Source organism: Zeus faber (assembly GCF_960531495.2).
Source record: "Zeus faber genome assembly, chromosome: 5".
NCBI lineage: Eukaryota > Metazoa > Chordata > Actinopteri > Zeiformes > Zeidae > Zeus > Zeus faber.
In genome coordinates this window covers 19124565-19135931 of record NC_137192.1, presented here as the reverse complement: position 1 = coordinate 19135931, position 11367 = coordinate 19124565, and the positions used below count along the sequence as shown (strand labels likewise).

The window sequence follows — 11367 nt, the reverse complement described above, 5'->3', positions numbered from 1 at the left end:
TGCGATGGGGACTTTTACAGCTCGAGATTCATTGACAGTATTTTATAAAGTAAATCATGCATCACTCATAGGATTAAATGGGGAAACTTGCCACGGTGAGTGTGTTTCTCCTTCCTATCGTCTCCTCGTTCGTCTCGTCTCTCTCACAACATCAGACTGTGACTCATGGTCCAAGCACCTTCACCGGACGGATTCATTCTCGACAGTTGACTCACCAGAAGAGGGTTTTTATGTCCCAATCCTCAACCACTGAGCTGGAAATCTCAACCGGCAACGAGCATGCTAATCGACCATGAACCCCCTGTGCGCTGAGCATTGGCTGCTATTACACATTACACTATCATAAAGTCACACTGTGTCACATTCTTTAAAGTGAATTCAGTGTACATTGTGGTATACATGAGCTATATACAATTCCTTATATTATTGTGACAATTAATTCATACGTATTATCCATCAACAACAATAGCTCTGACAAGTTAATCTGAAACAATTGATACCCCAGAGGTTAAAATTGAAAATGAAAATACATGGAATACAATACCTATACATGTCATCTTACTTGCGGTCATCAGATAGAAATATAGCTTGTAATTGCTTTTTCAGACCCCATTGCGCTTCAATGTCGATTACGTTCATGCTGGCTGTAGCAAATCAATTGGACATGGTTTTCAGTACTTTTGGATGATGTTTAGTGGTTTTCAGTGCTTTTGGATGATGTTTAGTTGTGCAATCAGCTAAATGATAGATTTTTTTGACACAGGGCGTCATGGTGGAATAGTGGACAGTGCTGTTACATCACAGCTGCAGAGGCCTGTTGCTCTGGAGTTTGCGTTGTCTCCCACGTGGGTTTCCTCCAGCTGCTCCCACCTCCAGAAACTTGCAGGTAAGGCTTATAGGGACTCCACATTGCCCGTAGTTGTCAATGTGAGTGGCTATGTGTGCTGTGGATTAGCGTCCCCGTTCAGTGTGCCTCCTTGGTGGCGTGGTAGTCCTCTGGTGTAAGGGTGGCGGCTCAGTGGATAGCATTGTTGCCTCACAGCGAGAAGGTTCTGGGGTTGAACCCTTATACTTTCATGGCCAAAGGGTTCACGATGGGTTTCCATCAAGATATGCATGTTCGGGTTAAACTCCCCTTCTGATGCCCTTGACCGAGGCATTGGTCCGGGAGCTGGAGTTGGTTCCCAGATGCCGTTTTGTGGCTGCCCACTGCTCCTAAATAATGAGGATGGGTCAAATTGGTCAGAGGACAGATTTCCCAAGGGGGATTAATAAATCTTCTCATGCCCATAGTTTATTAGAATAGGCTCCCCCACCCCCTTGTGACCCGGAAAAAGTGCATGAAAATCGATGGGCGGATGGACGTTGCACTTCTGAATCTATTGCACGGATGTCAATTCACTTCAGGTCATGTGCAGAATTGGACTAAATAGCACTTAAGATCAATCAACTAGATGCTTCCTGGTCTAGATTTGAATACAACTTTTGTTAAATAAAAAAATAAAAAGACAAAAATCATCCCTTGCGCCCGGATTGGGCCCCATGCGTGCTGAAATAGGCCGACAGGCCACGTGTTTCACATCCCTTTTCCCTCCGGTGCAATAATAGTTTTCCACTGGAGATCAATAAAGTTGAAACGTAATCTTATCTTACCTTATAGGAAGCACAGTTTAGATAAGGTACCCTCTGTCCAGGAATTGGAAACATATACGCTGTGACCCTACGGAAGTTTCTTTCTCACAGCATACGAGGAAAGAATATTGAATAATTGGACTTGACGTGGCTCGGCTCGGACACTGCACGTGAAACGTTCGGACCAATACCACGTCCACACGTCCACAAACTTGATGACGCGCTGATGGCTCCAAAAGAACCGACTTTCAAGGCCAGGAAAAGCAGCGAAGGTGCTGGCTGCCAAAGATTTTCTACATTTTTTCCGCACTTGTTGTCTAGTGAGATGTTTTAACAATTTCTAAAAATACACGGTGTCACTATGTTCAGCAGATAATGTCACACATCACAGACGTGGCGGCGACGGGCTGGCGAGAGGACGCATCGAGGAAAAGTGTGTTTTGTTATTATGGTTTGGATTGTTGCTGGGTTTTTTTATAAAATTTTTTCAAGCAACTCCAACTGATCGCGACCGCCGTACCTCCTCGTCCCCATCCCTCCTACGCTGTCCCTGAATGTGAAACATCCCTTTGGTCGGCGGTGCTCGTCTCTCCCCGCGGGCCAAGTTTAGCTCAGAAATGTTGTCGCATTGAGATGCCCATTTGATATCACTACGACGGCGCAGAATGCCAGCGATGCCACTCCTGTTATTTTTACAGACGGCCGCCGCATCAAACGTCGGCGGGGACAAAGCCCCTGCGGCCCCTCACAGCCCAGATCAGCTTAGCGTTACTAATCCACGTGGGGTGCACCTTTCAGGATAATCATTTTAAACAAAAACACGGTACTGTGCTGTGGAGTGAAGTCTTTGCTGACTGAATGTTGTATCACAATATGAACTCTGAGGTATTCTGTTGGAATATATTCTTTGTCTATAAATCGTTCGGGTCAATCATAATGAATTGGCGAAAGAAAATATAGTTTAGCATTACCTCACACTGAACTGACTGAACCTCGGCAGGCCGAAACGGGGGGGGGGGGGGGGGGGAGTCCATTATCTTTGTCCTCTACTCGCTGTAACCGAATCAGGGGTTGAAGGGCCGTAGACGACACTCCGAAATGAAGTGAAAAGAAAGCTGTAATATGTCTGACGGAGGGCAGGAAAAACAGAGCTCAATATTAAAACCGCCGCGTCGTTTCCCTCAAGGTGACCGTAGCGCCCTCATCGTAAGACGATCCAGCGCTCTACGGCCAACCCAGCGCCGCGGCATCGAACCCTGACCACGCCAAACTTTGTCTCGGACCCGAACTTCTGAACTCTGCCTCACCCGAACTGGAAACAATTATTTATTTATTTGTGTATTTATTTATTTGTTTATATACTACTTATTTTTGCTCTAAATCTGTGACGAGATCTTGAGTTATGTTACACTACACTGTTTTTAGGAATATATCATGATGATGGCGTTCTGCTGCTCATCCCCCCGAAGCCGCCAAACGAACAATCATTTACAGATCCCACAGTAACCGTGTGCTCCGGCCAAGTCTCGTTGAAAAATGATCCCCGCTTAATGTTTGAACAAAGAACGTTCCCGCCTGAGTGGCTTCATCCTCGCAATTAACTTTTGATGTGTGAACCTTGCGATCCTGGTGTTTTTTACATTTTTTCCCCCCCCGATCCTCATTCCAAACCCTTTTCTTTGGCTCTTCAACCTCATTACACGAAAGAGAGAGGAGTTCACCGAGCATCGCAACGCCGAAAAGATCAGTTTCCATCTCGTATCCGGTCGCACAACCTCATGTCTGTCTGCCTCGTCGGACATGAAGGACGCGTGTTCTCCGTTTCCTAGCGCGGCCTCCGGGCTCATCCACAGGAAGTAGCGTGCTTCTCATGGACCAATCCCAGCCGGAGGCTGGATACTCAGCATTACGACACGTTGTATAAGATCACGTTATATGTTATAATGTCGGGGGACGCGATGACGGAAGAAACCTCTCAGAGCGGCTTTTGCATGATCAGTGATGTATATAATTCCACGTAAAACATGCTGATATGGACCGCGGTTGAGGAGCGTTACATTTGGGAGTATTTTGTTGAATAAGGAGGTTGGAAAGTGATAACTCAAACAGCACACGATAGAGATTATAAACAAAGTCAATTCAGCGTATCTCATCATGTAGAAATACTTGTATCAGAATGAATTCAATCCCCTGTCTTCTGAATGTCATAGCCCCCTTCACCTCCCCCACAGTTTGCCCAGATATATATATTTTTAATTTAGTTGGAAATTCACTAAGACAAAGTAGTAAAAAAAACAAAAAACGTCTCTGACGATCCATTTCTCCCCCCCCCCCCCCCCCCCAACAAACTGGACCGAGCGATGTGATCACGTGACAACGATGCGTTTGCGTACGTCAAACAGTCAGCGACCAAAAAGTCCAGGATGCAACACAAATCACATTTATATGAAAGTCTGTTCGCGCGGATCATCAGTGACCAGGTCCTTTTCCAGTTTTCCACCAACCGACCGCGCCGCGAAGTCTCTCTTTCTGGGTTAGGGTTTTTGTTCACGTTTAGGTTTAAATAAAAGCCGGAGGTATTTAATTCAGGAAAGTACGTCGTTAAGAGAGAGGGACTCGACATCTCACGATGCGGGGGTGGGGGTGGGTTGGGGGGTGGGGATGTGATGCCATGGATCCGCGAGCGGCTCAGGTCGGGTCCAGCCGGTCGAGACGCTTGTGGGGTTTGCACGTGTGCACGTCCACCGTGTCCTCGCAGTCCTGGCACTCCACGGCGCAGCACCACTTGAACTTGCACTCGCACTTGGTGACGCGCTTGACGCGCATGGTGTCGTAGCCGCGGCCGCAGCACATCACCTCGCAGCCGTCGGCTCCCCGGGACGACTTGTTGCAGACTCTGCCCGCCGTGCCCAGCGAACCTGGAGGGGACAGGGAGATGTTTGCATGCCTTCGGTTGAGGACGGTTCTTTGGCAAACCTCATCCTAAAATGTGCAAATGCCTCGGAGCTTGTCTCCAGGTGATTTTTATTTTTTATTTTTATTTTTATTTTTTTTTCCATAATCGAAAAGTTATTCTCCTAATCGCCCGCATGCAGATCTGAGGAAACCATGCTATGTGAAGTCTCTCGCAAGTGTGTCAAAGTCTTCTTTTCTATGAGTCTCCAAAATCTGAATTTAGACATTTCCCCTCATACAGTATCCATGGTGTGGGGAATATTGAACCCCAGAGTTTAGACATACAAATGGAGGATAAACAGCCTATGTTTGTTTCTCACACTGATAAACCAGAGTGTTCTCGATTAACAAGTCAACAATTCCCAGGCATTAGATCTAAGCCTAAAATCATCTGTCTTGTCGAATAGCAAGCCTAGCGCTGATGGGAAGGAAAGGCAGTGAAGGTAGATATTCCCCTCGGGCGTTTTGGAGGAGAGCTCAACGGTGACCGAAAGGAAGGATTTGGAGGCTAAGCCTGCATGTATCCTTAGGGTGTGAATTCCTATATACAATGGAGTTTAGTGGCCAGGAGGGACAATGAGCTCTCTTTTAAGGTCACCCCTGCACCTTTGGACAGGGAAAAGCAGACACTCTTTCAAGTGAACACGCCTTCATTAGCTGTCGATTGTCAACCTGCAACCGAACCTGGTTGATAGAGGGGAGGAGCGGCACGAGATGAGAAGACATTCCAGCCCCGGTGATCATCAACTAGTCCATTAATAGCAGGTTATCAGGACCCTAGCTGCTCTTTTGAAGAGGCCGGACAGAAGCAGCGAAAGGCTAATGAGGCAAAGCAAGCGCCGCCAAAAAAATTGGACTAACTGAACTTTAAGCGGTGAAGGAATGCAGACAATCCGTTTTTCGCTGATTTTGGGAAACTGACACAGGGCAACAGCAGTTTATCTTTTCAGTTTATCTTTGTCTGGTGTCAGTAGCCTCATAGGTGAACATTTATTTTGAACGAATATTGAATATATTTTGTCTGATTTGTTGAGGCAGGGGTTTGATTGAAACAGCGTGACTATTTCCTGAAGCTTTTGGACATTTTCTGAGGATCAATACCATACAGATATTTGTCAAGTACCATCTGAAAGGTGTATTTTAGAGTTGCAATGCGAGCTATGGTCTCATATGGTCTTTGTTTTGTCATTTCATATAGGTCCTTTTTGTATTACTCCCACCACTCTGCATCTATCTTGTATTAAATACAGCATTATAGTCCAAACCACAGCTCTTTGACGGGAAGGAGTCACAAGTCTCTTTACCCACCTGCGGTGCGGTCCATGAGGCAGTAGTCCGGCGAGTTCTCCACGTACACCAACTCGTTCTTGGTGCTCCCCTTAAAGTTTTTGTCGGCCACCATGAAGCCCGTTCCGTCCTGGTTCATGGTCACCTCGATGGCCGTGTTGTACTTCTTGCGCAGGTAGTCGCCGGTCCTCCTGAAGTCAGACATGGCGAGCCAGCAGGTTCTCATGGCGCAGGAGCCGCTGACCCCGTGACACTTGCACTCCAGCTTCATAAAGCGCTTCACTGCCTGGAGCGGGGGTCAAAGGTGACAGGGTGGTGAATCAGTGATGTTGCCTGTGGCACGGTGCATGTGTGAGCATCCTTGCTTTATATATATATATATATGTATATATATATGTGTGTATGTATATGTGTTATGGTTTATCCATTTTACACAATGTTCATAAGAGTCAAATTTGTGCAATATAGTTGTGGTTTTGTGGGCATTAAAGGTTTATAGATTTGGAGCTCAATTTATAAATAATTTCAGAAACTTAAGGTAAGTACAAATAAATTATTTCTATTAAATTACTTCTGCAAAATCACACTGTCATTGGTCATCTCAAAGTAAAAAAAAAAAAAAGAGGAATTGTCGAGTGACCCAAATTTGGCTTCTAATGACATTAAAAGCTTTGTTTCATCATCAGGTGACGCTGACCGATTTAACTTCCTTTGAATATTAATAATAGTTTTATTTATATAGAGCCTTAATTAAACACAGTTTACAAAGTGCTTTGACAGATGAAATAGAAGCAGAGTGTTGAGGTCATGAATTTAAAAGGCAAAGGAACAATAATAAACAGGAATTAAATTAATTCATTAAATTGAAAAAAGGGGATAAAGAGACAGTAAAAAAAAAAAAAAAAAATACAATATGATAAGAAATAGTAATTTAAAGGAAAATTTGAAAAATAAATAAATAAGTAAATAAAAATTTAAATAGATAAAGAAGAGGGCAACCACAAAAGCGGATCTATAAAAATGGGTTTTGGGAGGTGCTTTAAAAGAAGTCGCTGATGCTGCCAGCTGCATCTCCTCAGACAGGTCTAGACTTTGGAACAGCCGGGAGGGCCCCGCCCGCCTGAGGATCTAAGGCGGCGCACTGGCTCATATTGGGTCAACATATCTGTTATGTAGCTTGGAGTCAGACCCAGACGTGCTTTAAAAATGATCAGTAAAATGTTCAAATCAATTCTGAACCCAACAGGGAGACAATGGAGAGAAGCCAGGATCGAGGTTGATGTGACGTTGTCTTTTGAAGCTGTGCTGCTGCGTTCTGAACTAGTCGCAGGCGGGAGAGGGACTTTTGGTTGATGCCAGAAAGGAGGGAGTAACAGCAGTCTAATCGTGAGAAAATTAGGGCTGGATTACTTTTTCCAGGCCGCTGTGCGATAGTATTGTTTTGATTCTTGAAATGTTTTTTCAGTTGAAGGAAGCAGGACTGGACAATCTTTTTAATTTGTGGTTCCAAGTTTAGGTCAGAGTAAAGTAGTACTCCCAAGTTTCTGGCACCAGACTTCACATTTGTGGACAGAGCGCCAAAGCCGCTCTCAATTTGAGTGGTAGAATTTGGGGGAGTGAACAATATGATTTTCTGATTTTGAATTATTGGGCTGAAGGAGATTCTGTGCCATCCTACACGTCGATATCATTGAGACAATCTACAACAGCAGCAAGGCTGTCTGGTTCACCGGGTCTCGGAAGAAGGTTTATCAGTGTGTCGTCTGCCGAGCAATGAAAACAGACATTGTGTCTTGGGATCATTTGGCCAAGAGGCAGCACACAGATTGAAAATAAAATCGGACCTGAAACAGAGCCTTGCGGTACACCACAGGTAATGTGCGTTGTAGAGGATGAGTCGTTACTTGTGGAGACCACGAAGGCTCTTTCTAAAAGGTAGGAATAAAACCAGGCGAGTGCAGTGTCCTCGATGCCAACCCAGGTGTTGAGACAGTGTTAAAGGCTGCACTTAGATCTAAAACAATTAAGATCTATATCAACAGCAAATAATCGCACAAGATAACTCAATCCCTTTAGCATTGTCTGTTTGTGGAGCTTGGCCAGCTAAGAACTTACCCATCACCACAACATCACCCATGTTCTCTTCTCGTAGTGGCCACAGAAAAACAGCTAATAGTTGATGAAACACCATTTAGAGCCAAATGCATTGCCCAGCACGGTGACGGTCAAATGTCAACCTAAGGCCAACCCCACCCCTTCGCTCCCCCTCGATCCCCCACTGGCTGCCCACCATTCGTCCACAGCGGTTGTTGTGCAGGTTCATCAGCGCCCGGGCGTCCTTCACCATCCTCTCCCTGGCGTCCACGAAGGCCTTGGCGAACTTGATGCCGTAGTTGATGTTGTCGCTGCAGCCGCCCCAGTCGAAGTGGCCCCTCTCGTCACTGGCCTGCCCGCGCTTGTGGCTGTCGCAGCTGCAGATCTTCAGATCGCCCTGGCTGCAAGCCCTGGTGATGGCGTAGACCACCCCTGCCGAAGAGATTGCGTAGACGAACGCCGCCTCTTTGCTGCCTGGAAGAAGGAGGAGGAGAAGAAGAAGGGGAGACATTTTCCTGTTAGGGTAGTGCCGTGCATTTAGCCGTGAAACAGAAATTGTACCTCCATTTTGCTGAACTTGCATTTCGCTGGGCACTGGTTCCATTTAAACTATTGGTATGGTATTGCATCTATCTCCTCTGGCCTGGGTAACCTGTTCTTTAAAGCAGCCCCCTCCCGCTACAGTATGTCCCTTGTTGTGGGAGAACAGAAATCATTCCATTTATGGAGGGTGGGTAGACAGACAGAAGGAGCGTCTCTGTCCACCCACAGTGAGAGTCCAGCGGACTCTCATTTCACCTTCTGATTTGCGGGTAGCCGCTTTGTCCGTCGCCCATACTGTGTTTTCATTTTGGAGGAGAGGAGTTTTTGGGGGTTATTTGGTCTGGCTTTCCCACCCACCTCCCGCTCTCATTCCTGCTCATGCAACCGGAGCGGAACACAGACGATATGTCAGGGAGTAAGGCTTTGTCTGGCTGCCAGAAACATCTACCCAAATATTTACATCTCCTATTACTGTTTATACATCACCCGTGTGGATCTCTCGATCCGCTACTTGTTTTCGGAGAACATCCACTTTCCCAATCTTCCCTCATTCCCGGGAAGGAGGGGAAACCTCTACACTTTTTCCTCCACTCTTCCTCTACCATTCCGTACTCTGGGGCAAAGTTCAGATGGAGAGCGGCCCGAAGTTCAAATCGATGAGATGCCTTTTAATTCCAGACATATTGGGAAACATTTCAGAGGATGGTCACCTCAACTCCTTTTCCTCAAAACATATTGACGTGCATCTGGATGCTTGTGTGCCTACTGGATGAACCACACAAACCCACTCATCCACGGATCAGCACCGTCTTACTTCGGAGCATGACCCTGCCGAACACGGTGTGGTGCCGGTCCAGCGTGCTGCAGTTCCAGCGGTGGTGCCTGAACTGGTGCTGGCACTCTCTGATCCACTCTTTGGCTCCCTCTCCGATGGACTGCATCAGGTCCGGGTGCCGCTGGCACAGCTGGCGCTGTTTGTTCACCAGGCCTGGAATGTTGTCGCAGATCACCCTGGCACCCAGCGCTCCGATGTACCTGCGGGCGTCGGGCCAATGAATGCAGGTGCAAACAACACGACCGTGCACTGACAGTTGAATGTTCCCTCAGAGCGCTCACGTCTCACACGGCGTCCCTTTACTGTTCTACTCAGACATAATCCCCTGATGCTGCGGCACCTCTTCAAAACTTGGATCACATGATGGTGGCGAGGCGACAATAGGGGGCCTTGGGAAGCCTCAGGAAGGGGACACACACAGAAAGCTGCAGCTGCGGAACAAGTGGCCGCTCGGATCATCCTGCGCGCCAGTGACAGGGCAATCATATGATGGTGTGTCCCCCCCACCCCCCCCTAAGCCTGCACGCTCCACTCTCCATCCGGATATCATTATAGTCCCTAATCACAGCCACCCCAGTGTCGAGAGAGAGAGAGAGAGAGAGAGAGAGAGAGAGAGAGAGAGAGAGAGAGAGAGAGAGAGAGAGAGAGAGAGAGAGAGAGAGAGAGAGAGAGAGAGAGAGAGAGAGAGAGAGAGAGAGAGAGAGAGAGAGAGAGAGAGAGAGAGAGAGAGAGGTTTCCACTCCTGTTAAGGCCGTGCCAATCCCCATTATGGCTTTGACGGACTCTGCCAGGGCAGCAAAGCAGAGCAGGCGTTCGACCCGTGTTTATTGTGTGTTGTACACAGCGGCTCTGCCAAAAATCTCCTGTCTCTCTCTCTTTCTGTGTGTGTGTGTGCGAGAGAGAGAGCGAGACTCGTACGAGTAAAAAAAAAAAAAAAAAAAAAACCCCCAGTAACAATATGAATGAGGACGAAGAACATGTTTCCTTGGCGGGGTTGGAGGTTTTACCACGTTTTCAGTGTTCTCTCTCTCGCTCTCTTTCTTCACGCCTCCTACAAACCCTCTTGGATTTTCTCAGTATGTTAATCCCGGCTAATTCATAATATTTTACATAAAACACCAAAAGGATTACGAAATACCAAATGGGATAAAATATGCTTTTGGTTCTGCAATGTGATTGTTATTCATAATTTTTTTTTTTTTTTTAACAAAGGGGCAATTCAGTTACTAATATTTAGACATTCCTCATGATCTGGTTGCTGTAGCTGGATATGAAATAGGCTTCATTTCTGGAGGTGGGACCTGACGCCAACAATTTTTTGGAGGATGGTTGGAGTTTGTGACTTTCTGACTTCCTGTGTGTGCTTTCACCTCTTCCCCATCGATGCATCAAGAGAACACATAACATCATGTGACACTTATTCGTGCACCTGCCAATTACTACGGTATGGGCAAGATGGATGGGTGGTGGGAACCCCCCCCCAAAACCTACTGGTAATCTTCAAACTCAGTGTGACTGACCATCTCACCAAAGTTTTGCAAAAACAAAAATGGAGATGACGTCCACATGATGTCGCATATGAATTATTACACTGATGTGACTAAATTGGCGCACATACTGCCTGCCGGGTTCCTCGTTTCAACGTGTCGTGGCATGGAAGCAACAGCTTTGCCAATGGCATTCTTTTGAACGACACAAATCCAGGATAGGCAGGAAAGCTCCAAATAACTGGACGAAAATGCTTATGTGTGTGTGTGTGTGTGTGTGTGTATATATATATAAAAACTTATATTTTCCCAACAGATTAACATTGGGCACAAACTTTGACCACACGTCGCATGTCATTGTGATGTCATTTGCATTTTTCCTCTTTCAACCCGAGGTGCTGCAAAATGAAGATTGTCATTTGAATTACAAAAAAAAAAAAAAAAAAAAAAAGGAACCGGGCACTCACCACCACGATGAGTCCGCCCTGGGTGTAAACACGAGCAGCAGCAGGATGAAGGTGCAGTAAATCCTGG

General features: G+C 46.3%; 1 protein-coding gene across 1 annotated transcript in view; it reads right to left on the bottom strand.

Moving 5' to 3' along the window:
• Positions 1-3617: 3617 nt before the first annotated feature.
• Positions 3618-11367, bottom strand: part of LOC307229877 (protein Wnt-2b-A-like) — an 8322-nt gene continuing 572 nt past the window's right edge. The window contains exons 1-5 of the mRNA XM_079999986.1: positions 11301-11367; positions 9326-9546; positions 8165-8442; positions 5896-6160; positions 3618-4550 (exon numbers count right to left, since the gene is read on the bottom strand). The exon at positions 11301-11367 is cut by the window's right edge and continues 572 nt beyond it. Coding sequence (XP_079856112.1) covers positions 4321-4550; positions 5896-6160; positions 8165-8442; positions 9326-9546; positions 11301-11367 — 1061 coding nt within the window. The 3' untranslated portion in view covers positions 3618-4320. The remainder of the gene's footprint in view (positions 4551-5895; positions 6161-8164; positions 8443-9325; positions 9547-11300) is intronic.